The sequence below is a fragment of the Bombus pascuorum genome, chromosome 2, assembly GCF_905332965.1.
Source record: "Bombus pascuorum chromosome 2, iyBomPasc1.1, whole genome shotgun sequence".
Classification (NCBI taxonomy): Eukaryota; Metazoa; Arthropoda; class Insecta; order Hymenoptera; family Apidae; genus Bombus; species Bombus pascuorum.
The window spans coordinates 11,369,142-11,389,538 of record NC_083489.1 but is presented as its reverse complement, the minus strand read 5'-3'; the positions used below and the strand labels follow the sequence as shown (position 1 = coordinate 11,389,538).

The following is a 20,397-nucleotide window of genomic DNA, read 5'->3' as shown; positions in this document are numbered from 1 at the left end:
GTTCGTCCAATCGAATCTATTATCAGGCAAAAGAATATTTCGAGATCTAGATTAATCTCATTTCAAATTTACTTAGATTACAACTAGATAATTAAATAGTTAAAAATTAGTAATTGCAAGTTAAATAATTAAATTATTTGTTTTGACTTAAGATTACTTTGATTACTTTTCGTTACTTCTCTAATTATTTTATTTTAATCTAGGTTATTTTAAATATAAATTTCAATCTTCTGATCATCTAATTTGGAACTATTTTAGATTTATCTCTAGTATCCTAACTACACCATAGTTAAAATGTTATTGTTTGGAAATTGAGGTTTGTGGTATACCGTACCCATAAATTTCAATTTTTTAAACAGAAATAATTGTTCAGAGGAGGAAAGTTAATCGAGAGGTTGAAAACGAATGACGATAAAATGTTTAGAGGGCATTTAAATTGAAGGTACTCACTAGATTCATTAATCTGCGTATGTTAACATAACGCGAGGAAAACATCGATAGGTACTTACCCTTCTATCGTCCTCTTGGTAAAAATAAGTCGCATTCTCGACGATGCGATGATCAGGCAACTCCTCGAACGGTTGTTCCCTCGCGAAAGTTAAGATTTCCCAAAGCGTCACTGCGAAAGACCAAACGTCGCTCTTCGACGTATGTCTTCCCTGAATTCATTCATAATTATATAATCATAATCACATATAGATAATCCAAAAAAAAAAAAAAAAAATAGAATCAATCTCCATAGTGATTAAAATAGGGGATTATAAATTTTAAATCATTCTAAATTCGCCCAAAGGATTATCGTTTATTTTTACACGATAATCGAATGTGTTTCCAAACTATGTATCGAAAATCGGGATATGTTTTATCCTATTACACGAACAGTTTCGCTCTAAACAATGACGTAACGACGGTGACCAAAAAAAAAAAAAAAAATAAAATCCGATTTTCGAAAAACAAAATTGAACAAAGATTGATTTCGTTTTTAACTGACTGTAATCCATTGGGGGAACTGAAAAAAAATATATTGTAACGTAACATGGGAGATTTTCTCGACAAGCTTGTCCTGTAAATGCCATTCGAAGTAGAAATCTATTTACGGGGCGGTAAGCACGGCAGGTGGTACCGTTGCTTGACGAGAAATTACTCCAACTTGAGTGCTTTAGTTACGTAATTTCATGGTACTACTCTGTCTTAGCTAGCGTTGTAGTGTGCCACGAGCAAGTTTACGGAACACGCATGTACAAGAAACCTGTGACTCTTAAGCCGACGTGCGTGCACGTTGCGAGTTATGATAAATTCAACGTGATCGTTAAAGCAATCGTTACGCCAATTAATTCGACGTCGTAATTAGCCATTATGGCAAAGTAATTAAGAGTTTAAATGAAAATCGAATTATCCGACAAATCAACAAGAGCTTAATTTTTCATCGAAGCTTCGTTATCTCGACAGCTTGTATACATTAAAATCTGTCGACGAATATTTTGTCCCAATTATATTATTATCCCGATTTTATTATTATTAACCCGATTATATCTATCAGCAAGTATACGAACAAGAGAGGAATACAGTTCTAAGACCTTTATACTTCAAGTTGCATAGGCGAAACATACTGTAATAATCTATTTATTGCAGAAACTGGAAACATATTTCTTTTTCATAAAACTGAAGTTAATTTTAGAACTTTCTTATAGCGTTATATCTTCCTTATGAAAGAATAATAGATAACCATATAATAAATTAAAGAATAATAAAATAACAATAATAAATTAATAGACCGCACGTGTTTATGCATATTTATATCTTTATGAACCCAAGAAATGGAACACACTGAAATAGTATCCGAATAAAGATGCGAAATAAAATTTTCTATAAACGTCGAAACATTCACAGTCCAACCATTAATAATTGATAACAAAAGATATTTTCCTACGATCCAAAAGAATATTCTTTTTATGCTGAAAGGTTAAAGAGAGTTCTTGTTTAACCGCGATGGTGTTTGCTCTAAAAGGTACTATCCTCTCTGGGTTAACCTATTCTTTTTACTCGAAACGCTAGACACTTAGCGAATGGAGGAGCGTTTCCCTTGCTCTGCCACGCATTAACTTTAATGTCGCCAGTTCGCGAGAGAGTCGAGGTTGAATGTCGTAAAGTTTACGGGAGCCAATCGCGGGACATTAGTTCGCGCTGGTGTTCAACTTAATAAAGTCGAACGTTAAATCATTAAATCGACGCTAATTCCGTATAATTCTTGGGGAGACATTTGGCACGCACGCGAGCGCGCATTGCCACGGAACCATGGCCATGGGCTCGTTTCATTAACACGGGTACAATGGCGCAGGATGGATAAACGATGGCAATAATGAAACATTAACGACGCAGTCAATTCGAAATGACTACGTGAACGAGCGGCAAAATACTATATCGCCCGCTCGTTTCCCATTTAGTCGAATTACCATTTAGCTATCAATTTGCTTCTGCACGGATTTCATTCATACGCGATTTCCGATGCTAATGGGTCCGCGATGATGGGTCGATGGAAGCTTCGATCTCAGCCACTTCCACGAATAGAATCTACAAGATGAATGTCCTTACTGTCAGAATTATTGGAATTTTGGCTTCCAGGTAGGTTTTCGTCCGTGAATTACATTTACTAATATTAAATTGACAGTTCCATCACCAGGTATTGTTCGTGTATTTGGAATTCTAATTATTATAGGTTTCCAAATTATTGAAATATATTCCATAAATTACTGGTAGTTGAAATATATATTTTAGTCGTCAGGGTAACGGGAGGAACCAGAGGAAGTCCTATCAAAATTAACTTGTGATTTGTAATTATCGTTCGAAATAGAAATTTAAATACGTCGTTTACAGTGCTTTAAAGTACAAGATATGCGAATTCATCTTCTATAAAATACAATCCGTTAGATTTACAAGTAAACGTTTATCTATTTATATCCCTGCCACTATATATTTAGATACGATTGTTTAATTAACAATGAATAAATACTATTTTTCAAAAATTTCGTAATATGGCATACGCAATTAAACCTTACAGTACTAATGAATCAATTTTTAAAATAGTTAAAGTGATATCTCATCATGCAAAAATAATAAAACACGCTAAAAACAAGAAAAAGATCAAGACATATTAAGTTTAACGTTACCCGCTATCATTTAATTAAAGCACGGAGGCTTGTCATTATAGAGAAACTAACATTAGCAGTTACAGCTGCAATGCATCCAATTAACACGAAACTCGCGTCTCACCAAATATTCCTGATCCCAATTACCTCTATAAGACAGAGAGCGAGCAACTCATCGTGTGTCTGATCACGAACGTGCTTATTCCACTTGTCGCTCCAACACGAGCCTTTGCCTTTGCGAAACGCTCAAAAACTCCCACCAGAAGAATCACGCAGCCCTAGTCACTCGAAAACGATACGAATTTTCAGAGATTCTCCAAGGGTAAACATCGACATCCTCCCCTTTTCGACCCCTCCATCAATCCAACAAACGATCATGAAATCGTTCAGAATTTTGACGGGGAACCGACGAATGAAACGAACGTGTTCCAATCGTTGGTTAAGCAGGAAATACATATTCGTTGGACATCGAAAACGAATTGGTGAAACACGTTTTCTGGCCAGGACTTTTACGACGGTTTCACGATGACACGAGGCCCGGGAAAACAGCGAATAAGCCCGATTCGTTAATGCCACGCGACCGCAGACAGCTCTATCGGGCTGATGCTTCGCGGTTTCGCGGATCGACAGTTCGATATCGACGGCTACAAACGAGAAATTAAAAACAGGATACACGAGAATAAAATACGTCGGGCTTGGGCGAAAGCGCGAACGCTACCGTTCGTTACACTGATATACTGGCATACCGTTCGCTGCCAATAAATTCACCGTAACCGCGCGTCGCTACGCGGAATAACGTATTTTCGCGACTTCATTCCCAGCGTGCCTGTCCATGAATGCTAACGGGCTTGTATTACTTTTGAACAACGGTCGTTCGATAGTATGACGAATAAATTAAGAGAAAAACGTATACGGCCTCGCGTTCGAACGAAATTATCACGTTTCTTTCATGAACTCAGAGGTTTGGATATCAAACATTGAGTTATTTTACAAAATGTAAAATTATAAAAATAAATTTATAAAACCTATTTTATAAAAACCGAAATTATAAAAACTCATTTATAAAACCGATAAAGGTCCTTGAGAAAAGCCTTTTATTGAAAGAAATCGAAAGACAGTTTCGAATTCCTTTGATTAGAATTGACGACGCATACGTATGGGACACTGGGTGCATAGATACGAAATATCTGTGATGTACACGTTTGTAATATCTTAAAATCATAAAACATTTAGAAATTATTTTCATTTTTCTATTGTTTTGTTCAGAAAGCTGTAGTCTATTATATTTTATATCTATTACAGTCTCAAGTAGAAGATTGTATTATAATGTGCCAGTAACTGATAATTTTCTTTAAGCAACAATACTTTATCTCTCGAAAATGTAACATACAAAAATGATTTCCAGATTATTTTCCTTTGTAAAGCTTATTCTTCGATTAAAGATTTCTTTTTTAATAGAACATTTTTATCATATCTTGAATGTGATATTTATCGTGCGACAGCCTAATAGTTGTTCATTCTCTGGTTAGAAACTCTGGTGGAGTAAAAAGAAACGTCGATATAGTAGTTGGAAAAAATGCGGAGGCCGTTATTACGCTGCACATCAAAAATTAAGTCAAAAAGCTGGACCACCGCAAACTAGACGTTGATGTTTACCCTGCTTCTTTTATCGAGCGTGCTAACCGCAAACTGTGCACCGCGGCAGTTTGGGTACGCTTCAAAAATATCACGCATACTTTCAACGTTAGGAAACTTTTCCCTTTATGTCAGGGTACAAATATTTGTTATTGCTTACGCTATAAGCACAGAAAATAAAAAGGAAAAAATGGGAAGCCAGACACAAAAAGATATAGTAATAAATATTACAAAGGTCTTCATTTTCGCGTATGATTTAATTCTTTAATTTTTTAATTTCCCTAAATATTTCCTAGTCGATACTTTGAATTTCTCATACCAACGAATACTCGATGAAATTATACAGTTAAACAATAAAACTATTAAAGTACCATTAAAATGCGAACGTTCTAGGTTATTAGCTCCGTAATGTGACCTAATCTAGCAGCTCCCGAACCCGCTTCGACTGCTTGAATCCACTTCGAGTTCCTCCGATCCGCATGGATCAGGCTGGATAGGTTTCTGAACAAGAAGGAGGGTTAAAACAGATCCCGCTGGATCGAGGCAGATTCGAAGTCGAAATGGGTCGAAGCACGTACAGAAGCCGCCATTAAACGGTAATCACTGTTGTTTCAACACGCCGCAACGGGGATCGTACGAATCTTTAAGGCAAATATTAGCGGAACAAAAATAACCACAAAAAAAAAAACAGAAAAAATAAAAGAATGGAGAAAAAAAAATTGGAACTTTCATCGGTCGAAGCATGGAATGTGCGAGGCTTTGATTTCGACGCAGGGAAGAGAGCGAAAACAACCGGGAGAGGGTATTCGCGAAAGCCAAACCGAGTTTCATCGCGCGGATGCGTAGCTATAGTCCATTTAAATATCACTGACCGAGGCGGCACGAAATAAAACCACTCGATCGCGTTCGCTTTATTTTTTCCTCCCATGCTTCGGCGACAAAAATCGTTTACAATTTGCTGTGTGGCGTCTGTCACGATCAAACTTGATTCGTTTTCCCTCTCGTAACCGTGAGCTATTGAAAGCATTTTCGGAATTACGGAATTATACAGAGAAAGATACATAGAGAAGCCACGATTTATTACGTCGATATTTGATTTGGGAAGCAACCGGAAAAAAATATCAAAGGATAAATCGACTTAATTAGAACGTACTGCAACTGTCCACCGTTGAGTCAATTGATCAAATACATTGACAAACATCGTGTATCAGCTGTCTGTCACACGTAGTGCGCTCAGATAGACTAACACAATTATTCTCGAATATAAATAAATCTCTAACTTTGAAAATGAAACAGAAAAAATCTGATCCGTCAATCTGACCAATCAAAGTACCAAATTATGGGTGAGTACTGTTGAGATATGTATAATTTTCCGTGCTGGACTGGGTTAAATGCGTATTAGAGTTACTTGTGTGTGAGTATCAGTGTGTGGATATATATGTGTAAGCGTCGGAGAGCGTCCAGGCTTTTGTTAGTACAAATGACGATCGGCGGAAGTTTGGAAGCATCTGGAGAGAGAGTCGGTTAACGGTCGTATGTGGAGAAAGTGCGGAGACGCGTGCAAGTGTGAATCGATGAATATATGAGAGATCGTCCATGAAATAAATACATTATTATTTTAATATTAGTCCCCAGTGTATATTCAATGTTCCTGTAACTTTATTTCGGCACCAAAGATCCACAATTCTTAACAAGTACCTGTGCTACAAATCCAATACTCGGACCAACCATTTCCCTATGATGCGGATTAACTGGTAATTAACAGCTTACCATTAACATAGATTCCCAGGCCATCCATCGAATCGGTAGAGGTGGTCGCCCTTCGACCCGGAAGTAGTCGGCTGCGTAGGCGTTTCTTCCGGAACCTAGGTCAGACACCTTCACCGTGTAACCACGACTCACCAAACAATTTCTGCAACATACCAATAAACCCATCCATCGTATATTCCACTTTCTTTCCAGTTTCTAGTTCGCCATTTTTTTCTATTACAACAGCTGGCACGCCAGTGGCTACAGCCGCTGATGGTTTTCAGCTGACCCACATTAGTGGTGCTAACTTTTTCAATATTCAGGATTTTAAATATTCGCTGGGCGAAAAAGTGGCCCGTTTTATTTCCCAGCTATTCGTTCTTTTGCTTTCTCAATCGACCATAACGTTCCTCTAGACTTCCTATTCGAGCCAACGCTCTTTATCTGCGACAGAACCACCCCGCTACAAAATACAGTAGACTCCGAGAGATAATCCGTCTTCGAGGCCGAGTGGATTATTCCAGTCTCTCCTATCCCGATACTCGAACACGTACACGAATGTATTGCTGTGAATCGCGCTTCGAAGATTGTTTACGATCTCGGGGCTGGATCAACGCGATCCAAAAGAAGAATATGGTTTTCGCACGATCCACATGTGTTTGATCAGTGAAATGATCCATCTCGACAGAGAAAGTGGAAGTTTATATTTTGGGTGTAATTTTCTTCTTGTGTGAGTTTACGTTTCGAGAACATATTTGAATAACAATTGTAAAACTTTTTGAAAAAAGAGTCTATAGATCCATAGTCAATATATCTACATACAGATATCATGTGTATTTTTCTAGTCAAATATTCCGGTCCATTTTTGTTAATATGAAATGAACGAAGTTCTTTAGAAGCCATTATAATTACGCTGAAATTAAAGCTTTCAGTGAAGTTTTTCTAGGAAGCATTTGATGTTCGTTCAATTATTTAAACATTGCTACTTTCATCTCCATACGTTGTGTCATTCCCGACAAAATAATTTATCCAAGTAAGCTAGACATAAAATTACTAAATATTTCCGATACTAGCCAGGTACACGAAATACAAACCGCTATGTAAATAAACCAAAAGCACGGGTAGCTTCCGGCAACCATTAAATTTAACAAGAAACCACTAATGAGAATGTTTTCCCTTGTGACACGCACTGAATCAACGATGTGAACGGAACTTTGTACCATGTGTCATTATCCGCTAATTACGGACCATAATTCATTGTTATCCGCTTAACAATTCCTTCCGATTCCACACACCGCCCTTCACCGATGACAGTCACTCATCGTTCTAACTCTATTCGTTTCTTTCTTACATGTCTTCTTTTTTTTGTATTTTACTAATTACTTAAGGGCTAATTAACGTTTCCGATAACAGAAAAGAGAGAATAGGGGATTAAAGCGAGTGAAAAGCTGGAATGATACCTTGAAGCTCGAGGTAAAAACCATTTTCATCGGAACGAAAATTCAAGGCAATCTTTCGAGCCAGTCTGTCGCGCGTTTTCGCGCGTTCTACAGCCTCGTCTAGGCGACGATGCACTCTGGAGGATCGTTTTCAAGAGGGGCGTCGCTTTTAAACAGCTCGCTTCCACCGGAAGCGTGATTCTGTCGAACGCGACGATCGTTCAAAGTTTCACGCCGATTTCTACACGGAACTGGCCGTTTACCGCGACGAATCGAGCACAGAAGAGGTTTAGTAGCAGCCACTGAGGCGGCATTCAGTTCGCTTGTAACACGGAATAGCCGCAATCCTCGAGCTTTCACCGCATTCCCAAGGATATCTTTTCACGCCATGGTTTAACACCGTAACGACTATTTCAAAGTTTCGCTGCGAGCTTTCTAATTAATCTTTTCATACTACAATGATTATTTGACGGAATATTCTTCATTTTTAATCGAGTCGCAACGTGGAGTCACATCAGGGAGGTTGATTTTCCATTAATCGCAAACGACCTGTGCTATCAATATTAATTTCTTCGCAAACGAATTTATTTGAGGTAATTAATTTTTGCTTTTATTGGGGAACATAATGAACGCATATGTTACTATCGAGCGTTAAGATTAATTATTGGTGAAAGGTTTTTGTATACCGTGGAATATTTATTTACGACGATTTTCTCTCTCGTATATCTTTTGGAATAATTGTTTAATTTGGAATCAAAGAGAAACTGAATGTACGTATACATATGCGTATGCCACAGAAGAGTAATAAGCGTAATTTTGTAAACAGAATTAAAAGAAAATTTTAAACACGTTGCAGCGTATTTATATAAAAGCAAACGTTGACCATTTAAGTGAATCGTTTAGTGAGCACGAGATCTTATTTTAGTAAAACATTCTAATGAGAGCGAAAAGAATTGACAAAATACAGAAAAATATATTTTTTCTGTCTATGATATTTTTCATTAGTTGGTCGCTTATCCAGCGTGCTCTCGCTGCTCAGAACTCGTTTCTATAAATCAACTGGCAATTAATTTCATCCGCCACAGGCCGCGCGCGCGTTTCGCGTTTATGCGACGGCCGCGCCGCGGGCCATTGTAATTAAAGTTTATGATTAGAGTTAATAATTCGAACACGTGACCCCAGCCATCCTCCGGTCCACTCGTTCCCTTTTAACGGTTCTGCCACGCAGAACGTCCCATAGATCTGCCAGCACAACTGGAACCAGGTAATTTTCACATCGACGAAGCTTGAGAACCTTGGTTAGGAATTGGTGACGTCGTAACTAGGGAATTTTGTCCTTATAATGTGACTCGGAAGTGGCGATGTAATGCTACCAAAGTTTCGGCAGCGTTGAAAGAAAATTGGATATGTTAATCAAAGTATATGGTAATTATCCAATTTGTTATAGTCTATAAGACTATTCGTTGTAACTTATACAATAAAGATTCTTCTTTTGGTAGAACATATCTTTATCTTGAATCTTCGTTCATGACAAAAATTGTTTTTTTTTTTAAATAAGGATGCAGTTGTTGTTCTATATTGGTTGTCAGAAGGCTATTTTTATCCGCGTAGAAGAGTTCTTTTATACTGCGCCAAAATTTCTAAAAAATCATCGCTAATCACTGTATTTCACAATATATCATCACAATATACGTTTGGCCTCTTCTATAGTATTGTGGTATCTAATCGTAAGATACGCGTCTCTTAAACAAAGATCTCATTAACAAGTCCATACTTTTATTTTTTCGTGATCTTGTAAGAAAAATGTAACAGTTCAATGGAATATACCGTAAAATAAGACGTTACTATTTCCACTTTCGACGCTTTTATCCTAAGAATTTTGTCATTTCTAGATATTTAGTTTTATCGATGATTCCTCTAATAGATTCTTAGATAAAACGTTTGCTCCTCTGTTCTTTCCTCTCTCTATATTTTCCTAACGTTACATTACTATACAGATGTTAATAGATGTAAAATTCATTTGCTCGAAAATAATTAAAATAGAAATCTACAAGAGTAATTACACTTAGTGGAAGCTCATTAACCAGCGCAACAATATAAATGTCCCGAACGTCCAGTGCATTAACAGTTACACGCTACAGTTCCCATCGATCGTTATACATTCCCCGAAACATGTGACAAAACTGCAGCGACAATTTTGCTAGAAATACCAAAGCAGAGAAGTTACAGTTCGAACAGCATGCGCGATCGACCGGATGCCCAAACAAAAGTAGCGTTCCGTGGTCGAACGAACCGTCGACGGAGAAAACGCGTTTGCGTTCATGTGGCGAAACAGCAACGTGGCTGTACCATCGAACGTGAGAATGACTGATCGACAAAGTTCGGCTTAAAGTAATCTATGAGAAACTGTCTGTCGTTACCTTGTGGCGAGATCCCGATGCACGAAGTCCATTTCCTCGAGGTGTTTCATGCCGGATGCTATTTGCGTGGCCATGTAAACCAACGTGCCGAAACTGCAACACGAAGAACGAGACGGTTACGTTCAGAAGTTTCGCGGAGTGAAATTCTGCCTTCGTGTACATGGTAGCCTACACGTTTAAACGTTCGTTCCGTACACAAAAGCGACTCGTTGGTATCGGCTCGCAATACCACAAATGACGACGCTTTCGAAGCACAGACGAACGCGCGTCCACCATTTGCATTAACGACAAAAGCTGGCCAGATCGACCGCATTCCCTTCTGCATTCGTAGATATAAATTTGGTGCTCTTTTTGTTGGTCTTTCCCTTTTCAGTGTTATTTCCTATTCAAAGTGTGTATACGAATGAAACGTTCTTAACGTTTGCCCCTTTTCTGTCCTTCTTTCTTTCTTTTCTATTTTTTTCTTTTTTCTCCCCTATTTAGTTAAAATGTTCTCCTGTCCCATTGTAAAGCTGACAAAAACCGAAGTTCTATCATTTTCTCTGTACCGCCTTTGTCCTTTTTCATCTAAATTAAAGTACACACTTGTCGTTATTTTGAAACAGCATGTATAATATAACTTTTCCTAAAAGGCGAAAATGCAAAAATACTGAAGAGGGCACTTTAATTAGAAGGATAGTAATATAGGAAGAGGATGAAATTAGAATTTATACGAAAGAATGTAAGCACACCCAAGAGTTTGGTGGAAGAAGTAAAAGAAATAGAAAAATAGAAGAGTAAGAGATGTGTATCTGAGTTAGTTGTTAAAAATGATACTTGTTCTTTAGTTTCAGTTGTCTTACATTCTACTTTATATCTACCATTTCAACCAAAGATAGTCGAATAAAAATTCTCACAAAACTATCGATCCTTAGTAGCATCATTCTTGTTGGTTATCATGGCGACGAGTTTCTAACCAGGAAGAACGTACAACGACAGAGACGAGTATCTGTTTGTCCGTGCAACGTTCGTGAATTCTGTTTTCGGTTCATTCTCTCGCGCGCGCGAATTACGCTGGTCGAGCAGAATTATTTTCGTTCATCGTACGGCTCGCGTAAATGAAAGTACGACTCGTCGAACGTATGGCGATTCGAGCCGACACAACGCGTGATTTTTATTCTTTCTTCCCGACTTTCCAGAGACGTTTATCTCGTTAGAAATCACGTGACGTACGAATGTATCAGGCTGTGGACGAGTTATTTCGTTTTATCGGTGGCGAAATATTTGTCAGGGAGTCGTTCGGTACGCAAATTTCCAGCTGGTTGTAGATCGATATGGTTCCCCGCACTGGACGAAGACAAAGAGTGAACGAGCTCTATCGGTCGTTTCTCTTGCAGTGGCCACCGGAAACGAACGCACGGGAAAAACACGGTGCGCCGACAGCTGTCACGAGCACCGATGATCTTCTCTGTCTTTCGCCTCTCATTTTCAGCCGATTTCTCGTATTTCGAGCACTTTCCAAACGATCCGCGAATACGTCGCATTTCCACGCGCAACTTCAACGCTATTCGAACTGACGTGCATACGCGTACGGAGCTAAAAAAATGAAAAAGGTTGTTCTCATTGCGCGTCTCAACTCTCTCGTTAAATGGAACACCATTTTGTCGCCAGCAACGTGTCGATAGTGCCAATAGCAATCGATACCTCATTTTAACAGCATGCTTTAGTTTATCGTAATTAAGGAAAAAACGTTATCCGAAGTTCGCTGGATGCGTTTTACCATTTTTCTGATTGTTACATGTTTATGTTAGTAGTTATATAACGTGTTGCCGTTAGTTAAAATGTTCTGTCCAGCAGTTTTTCATATTCTAAGATATGTTGAATATTTAAAGGTCACCGTGTCTCTTGCCTTTCAAGTCAAGTTAGTTTATATTATACAGGCTGTTGCGATTTGATGGCTAAATAATCAACGAGATAAAGCCACTGATAAAATAATTCTTTGACAGCTAATAAACTCATACGAGATCAAAGTAACCGTATATCCTAGATAAAAGTTTCTTCGGTTCTAATATCAAGCACATCGTAGAATCATACTAAAAACGAAGTACTTCACAGGCTCTTTATAATCTTTCGATATTCATCGTGTCGATACTTTATGATTCTTTGACATTCGCCGTACCAATACCTTACTGTCGTATAAAACTAAAGAAAGATACAAGCAAATAGCATTTTTAAGACTCTAATAGCGATCTTTACAGTGTATCCTGTCCCATTCTTAATAAGTACCATTTCTCCGGTGAGACGTCGTAATTAATTATACCTGAGGGTCTTAGCAGTGTGCACAGTAGACGTTTCAGCGATGTGGCTCTGCAGATATTGATTCAAATCCCCGTACTCGCCATTTTCCGATACGATGCACATGGGATCGTCTTCGAGGCTGGCGCCGAGTAGCCGCGCGACATTCCGATCGGCCAACCGTGCCAGTCTTTTTGCTTCCTGTTGAAATTCTATCCTGGAAAATACATGGGACACTCGGAAGTAATATCTTTATAGTCGGCTGCCCTACCAACCAGACGGCTATTGAATACTGGCGGATATACTGGAAATAATGTGAGCACTCTATCTGCGAGTATCGCGCGTTGTACTCGTAAGCTCTTCCTTTTCCTCTATCTTTGTCTTTTTCGTTTTATATGTTTGGAGCGACGAAAAGGGACGAGCGACGGGAAAACAACGGTAAGAATAGAAGAGGGATTGTAGCTACGTAACACGGGCCCAGGGATAACGGCTACTGTTGAGATTATCGTTTCGAGAACACTCGCGAGTTCCATGTTTAACAGAGCTTGCTGCTTGTGTTTCAGCTGTCTAATATTTAGGATTTCGATAAGGGCTACGTTTCTGAACGTAACAACGTCGGAGGCAGGCTCGGTCGTGGGACGAACAACAGCGCACGAAGATCGATTTCATGGATTCGTATGTTATTTGCGTAAGGAAGCGTTGTTATTCGTGAAGCGGCTGCATTTATACGATGTCAGGCGTAAAGTTGCAGCGTCGGTTTCAACGAATTCCGCCGGTTTCCTCAGGCAGTAATTGTGGCGGCCGTTAGCCGGTGGAAACTCGACGTCGGCCCGTCCCACTGGCTTTTAATTAATAAATTTCACTATTTTGGGTAATTTCAAGCGACAAAGAAGTTGCACGGTTAACGCCGTGGCAGGTCAACTCGCAAACCGGAAAATGCGTCTCTCTGGGGGTCAGAGAAGAACTTTTCAGTAGTAGGGAAGCGAATCGAAACTTTCTCTTCGAGTGACATATGCTGGATCGTAGTTTTTTCGAAAATTCACACCGAATTTTTCTAATTAAAGTTTGAAACGATGAAAGACGGTGAAGAATATTTTAGAACTGTTTAGAGAAACGGAAAGTTTCAATGAAAAAACGGCTTATCTTAAATGTTTCTTTTTGCTGGAAAATGAAATTGCCTGATCTTTTAAAGAAGATATAACAAATCCAATCGAAGATATCAGGCAATAGAAGACGTCACAGGTTTCTTTCTTGTCGCTTTTATCGGGAGGATTCTACCATTTCTTGTGCCGGCGTGGATATCGGGCGGTCTGTCGCGTGAAAAAGGAATAAACCAGTACGATTGTACTTCCGGTGCCCCGTTAAGAGGCCGTTCGACAACAATACACGTTCCGCGAACGTTCTGTTGCCGAGCTCTGTAATCCCCGATCCTGTCTACCCGGATCATCCTTTCGCTGCGCCAGCGATAACGCAGCGCGTGTTCCTCGCCGGGACACGCTTTATCGTGTACTTCCGATCCTACTTCTTTGCCTTCCAATCCCTAAATCGATCGACTGTTAGCTTGTTAGTTATATATATATATATATTTCTTCTTTCAAGTTTGTTTCAAGCTCTATATATATAAATAATTTTCTATATATATAGAAATTGCAAGACATTTAATTTAAATATACATAAACAATAATTCATTACTCCATTGTATTAATATACCTCAGAATTACGATATCCTTAACATGGCTGTATATTGATTTTGTATGAAATATATCTGTTTGCAGTAAGATTGTAATTTCTGTATATATTTCCAGATTCGATTCAAAATTTACTCATGCAATAATGGCAGTTGTGTTTCATTACAGTGCTAATAAAATCAGGAAATGTTCCGTATAACGCACACAATATACAGAAAAAGGTTTTCGATGGTAGGTATTCAAATATTTTTACGAGCTATTGTATTCATTGTTTAATTAAAAAATTAATTATACGACTAACAATCTCTGGATTTTATAAATCTCTAATAAAATAATGTTTATACGCATTGCTTGGTGTTTAAAAAATAATTAAAATAACCCTGTTATTAATTATTCTTTTATTAGGTGTTCATAAAATTCTAATAAAGGCAGATTTAATTTCTGTAGATATTTCAAAATTGAAATTCTGAAAATTAGTTGTTGGCATATATCGCTGCAGCTAATAAAAATTTGATCAATTACGAATGCGTTAAATGATAATGATTAAAAATTAATATCTACTTGGCAGAGTGTATACATCACATTTCATATGCAGTATATTATTAACAAAAACTTGAATGAAATCAAAACAATACGTGTTCTACTTTTCCCTCGTAAGTTTATATACTTCAGAATTGTTTAATGAGAAGCTTCACAACCAGAAACTTGAAGTCACAGTTACTTTGTGTACATTAAAAACGTTTAAACTCGATTATTAAAAGGACGGTCGAGACAGGATCGGATTTAAACAATTTTCTCGTGGTTCGAGCAGCGTCGTCAGAGAGGTTCAGGTCAAAGGGAAACTTCTGTACGGTAAATTACCAAGCTATTGTCAATCGTAGGCAACGATCCAGACAGTTTTAGGAAGGCCGGTAAAGGCCAAACCGTCGCGAAAAGTAGCAACGGCGCGGACAAGTTATTCGATTATGCGTCAGTCACTGACCGTTTAAACACTTTCTCTGCATTATCGCGTCGCAGCAACTTAATACACGGGCCACGTCATTATGTACGAAATCACTTTGCGCCACGTTTATCGAATTATCGTATTAACGCGGCCTCTCTAAATATAATCGATTGGGATAATTTTCTATCGATGCCCTATATTTCACAGCAAATCTCCTCTCCCGTTTGGTTGATACGAGAGAGAAGAGTGGGATGGATAGTAAATGAATCAGAATAACGGTCTATAATTGAGAGGAATAATTTTCTCCCGATTATGCTATACTTTCCATATTTTTGGATTGGCGTGAAATATCGGACGCTTAATAGTTCCGGCCACTGTATTTAGCGACGTAAACGAGTACTCCAATAACGTGTTGTTCGATTCATTTCTATCGGCTAATTTAATTATGGCCGTAGCTGCTATCGATTCCCGATTTTCCATGCGACGTCCTCTTCTGTTTCGCTTACAAGCGCGTGAAGAAATTACTATGGTAAATCGTAACAAAAAATACTTAGCGAACGTGGACTCAAAGGTTTGTTCATTCTGGAGACGCGAACCAATAATTTGCCTTCGTACAGATACTCTTAATAATTTCCTGTTCGTTTTATAGGATTCGCTACATGGGGTATCTATTTCATTTCATTCCTTTCTCATTTTTCTCTCCCTCTTTTTTTTTTTTGTATTCCAGAGAAAGGTAAATGCGTTCAGAGGATAGGATCGTTCGCTTGTTTGTCAATAACAGCCTCCGATACGTTGTTTTCATTCACGCGCTGTAACAACCGTTCTACGTGCGCCACACGCGACAAACTATTACTCAATTATTACTCTGCTATTGACACGACGGCAATTTATTGCGCTGCAGCTGGATACATTTCGAAGCCAATGCTTCTGCACCGGCTGTCATACCGAAATTCTCTGCCAATTTTCATACGTACAATCAATTTATACCAGAAACCCTCCTTCGATGAAAAATATCTCAACCAATTCCTACCAATTATTTTGATAATATCCGACCGAACATTCGACGCTGTCGTGAAATTTTGAATTTGAAATGAAACTTTCGAAAGTACTATACTATCAATTTTCTTCATTGTAACATACATATATACTATCATTATCAATTATTTTAATAACATCTAACCAACCATATTTCTACCACCTAACCACTTATCGTCGTATCGCAAAAGTTTAAATCTGAAGAAACTTTATGTTTTTCAAAATTATGAGCAAAACTTTCACAATGATTATACCACGAACATTCTTCGACGAAGAATATATATAATTCCTGCCAATTATTTCCACAATATCCGTGCAAGTATACGAGTTTGTACCACGCGTCATGATATTTCGAATATGAACAAACCGAAAATAATTCTTATCGAGACTTTCGAAATTATTTGCTTAATATCGTGAAATTTCCGGATGATGCGTGGTTCGACGACTTCGCGATGCTCGATAATACAAGAACCTTACCTAAGCGCATCCAAGGAACCAGGTCTCAGGGACTTAACGATCACCAGGTCGCTGCTAGTGTTCCGGAAAACTTCGTCGTATCCAGGAAACCTGTCGACCTCACAAATGTGAACGTCGCCGAAGTATCCGCAGCCGAGGTTTTCAACGATGTTGAGTTTCTCCCGGGGGAAGTCTAAGATGCACTCGGGCACCTCGTCTTCTTCCTCCGTAAGCATATCCTCGGGACTGTAGCTTGTCATGCTACTGGAGGCTTTCGCGCTCATTGGCGGCGGCGTGCTCGGTGTCGGAGACGGTGGTAACGGTGGCAGGGAATTCTGTAATAAAAACCAAGACGTGGTAATGCCATGGATAGCAGTATCGGGTTACCTAGGAAGAGATATTTTAGAAGAAAATTCAAAGTTTCTTCTTGGTTCGCATCTACGGTATTTTCATACATTTTAATCGCATTATGAGTCTATACTCGTTAACTTAATAATGATAAATGTTATCTCTTTTTATAATTTTATTTCTGCTGCACCTTTTGGACCATAGTGTTACGAAATTTCATAAATTCTAGGAAAATTGTTATGTAAATACTTGACTTTGATTCTTGTGCTAAAGATCTCAAAACGTTAATCGTTCTATTTTATTCTTGTTTTTATTTTATTTTTTTATTATGTTGATCGAAAGTAAAGCGAGATGGACGTATAGAAAGTTCCAGGACCGCAACAAGAATAGCCGTGCAATGCTATACTTAACATATAATGCCGTTAACGCTATATTGGGAAGCTGTATGCTCTATATAGGAAAACAAATAATATAGCAAATATTTCAAATATTGAACAAGTCTTTTCAATTCTAGAATCAGACTACAACGATGAATGTCTAATTATTCATAAATCAAACGATTAATTTTAATGAAGTTTAATCACATTGACTTCCACATAGCTGATATAACAAAAAGCTAGCATCTCACACAAATAACCGAAACAAAAATGAATGGCGAATTAGCAACACCTCGCTATAATATTCCGCTGTTAAAATCACGCAAAGGATTTGGGGCAAATGTAGTCAGTCCAAAAATAAGAGTACAAATTAAAATACTCGTTTACTACATGCACGTTATACAATCAATAATCACAGGCCTCACGCTATCGGCCGGTGATCAGTGTATGCTTTCGTAAGACGTTTCCTTTCCCAAGTCCCGCATTAGTCATGATTGATAGTTCTTTTTGGTTGCCTTGTTTTTCATCCATTAACCTTCATTATACTCTGCGCGAATCGTTTTAGCACGCGCCGTTGGGCGCTGTACGGCGAACTTTAAGCGCCCTAATTTACAAAAAAAAAAAAAAAGAAAAAAAGCGAAAAAGACGAAGAAAAGGGACGAAAAAATTTGGAGGAAAAAGAAAACAAGAATGAAATACAAGAAATTAATCACGATGCTAATTGCCTCTACCACGATAGATCGTGAAATACGCAACTGACCATAGGCGCGCGTGTGTATATATGTGTGCTTGATGAAAACAACGAGGCGTTAAGAGGATTCATTGGACAAGCTCGCGGCAAGGCCCGCGAAAGGGAAACAATTCAAGTAGCTGCCACGATGGCGACGAAAGATCCCAGAGTCACGAACCAGTGTTTGACACAGTTTCAGGCCAAGTGGCCCGCATTAATACCCTCCCACCGTCAGCCCACAAAACTACTCCGCGACCAGGACTAATCGTCACGGATCGCATGTCTGCCGTACATTTTTGATACTCACCTTACAGATCTCCGTGCTGGCGTAATACTTTTCCGGTGGTGGCGGTATGGGCGGTGGATTAGATGGATATTCTTGAACCGGCGGAATTGGCCTGGCAAGATTGATCGCCGTGCTCAGCAACAGCGGAATAACCGGCTGCACCTCCGTGATCCCTGTCCGCCGATACCGTAAGCGGAAAGGAAAAAAGAATTTTGACAAGGTTAGAGACACGATGGCCGCCGCGCACGAAAGAAATTACCCCGGGCGCGTTTCAAACCTCTCTCCCTCCCCCTCCCCATCCCGCGTCCTGCTCTTGCTCCCGCTTCATGTTCCTCGAAACTTTCAAACGAGCACTTCCTCTCGTTTTATATTTTTCCTCTTTCGTTTCTTTTTTAGGGGAGTTCTCTCTCGGCCATTTTCTTTTACCGAGCACTATCTTTCTTCTGTTACACGTTCGTTTTATTATGATATAAGAATGTTTTATCCTCTGTGTTCTCTTTGAGATGGTTTATGATAGTTTTTATGTAACCCCTTGTGCTTTGAATGATGGCTTCAAATGAGAGGGAAATACCTGATTTTGCAGTGAAATCGCGACTAGCAGACGAGTTTAACTCGATGCATTATATAAGGTTATTCGTTATATATTGCAGTTTGCGTGATTAATTGATAGCGAACTGAAAGTTAGGATTAACTGAGCGAAATTTATTTTTAATTCTACTGGTTCGAGTATACTCGGAGTAATTTTACACCGTTCTGAGAAACAGTACCGTCGGCAAGGCAGCAGAAAACGAAATAATTGGTCAACTATTTGAGCAATGCAGGCACGATGTGGCAAAAAACAGTGGTTTGAAACAGTATTCGTTGTTAAGTTGAATTCTTTTCCTTTAGCTTTATGAAGCTTTATACGAGAATTAATCATTGTGGAATTTCATTTGACTTTTAAACATTTGAAAATAAGCGAGGAAGGAATGCATGGATATATGAAAATTTTGTAGCTGCGAATAAAAATTAAAACGAATTAAAGAGTCCTGGTAAATGACGAGGCTCGTATATGATTTGCGCTCGTGCAAGCTTCGTCTTTAAGTACTATGAACTCTGTAATAATCCATCGATCATTAACCCGCAATTTAATTCGAACGTTGTGTGCTTGCATATCGTGGTAGGTGCTGCGTTTATCATCGCGACCAATGGCTATAGCCCACCGTCGATTTTATGTAATTTTAGTCAAACGCAAACTCGATAATGCACCGCAACGTGGAGCCACTCATTTCGAGTTTTCCCCGCTGTTAAATTGCACCGTGCACTAACAAATATCGAAGGGATGAAACGTTAGCAAGACCACCGCGGAACTACCATAAAATCGCCTACTTTTAGCAGACAAAAACTTTGAACTCGATGCATTAAATTACGAGGTACTCTGCTTCTATTAACCATTATTTCATGTGGCGACTATGGAACTCAAAACTTTCCTACGTAAATCAATAGCGACTGAATTGAAATCAATAAAAGAAGAATTCAACAAGTGTGTTAATTATTTGTCTAAAATATCCAAAAATTTGCAAAACTAAAAGTTAAATTCTTTCAATAGTTCTCATGTGCCATACGATTGATACGTTGAAATATTTTTGTATCCAGACATCGTACACGTTAATATATCAAAAAATAATACTCATAAATTTTTAGAACAACTAGGATATTAAAACCATGGAACAGAATCCACTACACTTCGTTAATGCTTTATATTAGCCTTCCACGTTGCAGTCTCACAGCTAAATTAATTTTAACCCAATCTCGCGCACCTGTACATTTGCTGGAACTACCAGCGAAACCATTGCCTTCCTCGCAAACATATTTCACCGAGCCGATCAAAG

General features: G+C 38.5%; 1 protein-coding gene across 5 annotated transcripts in view; it reads right to left on the bottom strand.

The window, feature by feature from the left end:
- The window catches only part of LOC132916513 (discoidin domain-containing receptor 2), a 225,951-nt gene that overhangs the window by 7,062 nt on the left and 198,492 nt on the right, over positions 1–20,397 (bottom strand). For all 5 annotated transcript variants that reach the window (XM_060976590.1, XM_060976591.1, XM_060976589.1 and 2 more), the window contains 6 exons: positions 18,548–18,699; positions 16,807–17,120; positions 12,689–12,880; positions 10,390–10,482; positions 6,552–6,693; positions 510–659 (listed from right to left, as the gene is read on the bottom strand). In XM_060976590.1, the coding sequence (XP_060832573.1) occupies positions 510–659; positions 6,552–6,693; positions 10,390–10,482; positions 12,689–12,880; positions 16,807–17,120; positions 18,548–18,699 (1,043 nt within the window). The remainder of the gene's footprint in view (positions 1–509; positions 660–6,551; positions 6,694–10,389; positions 10,483–12,688; positions 12,881–16,806; positions 17,121–18,547; positions 18,700–20,397) is intronic.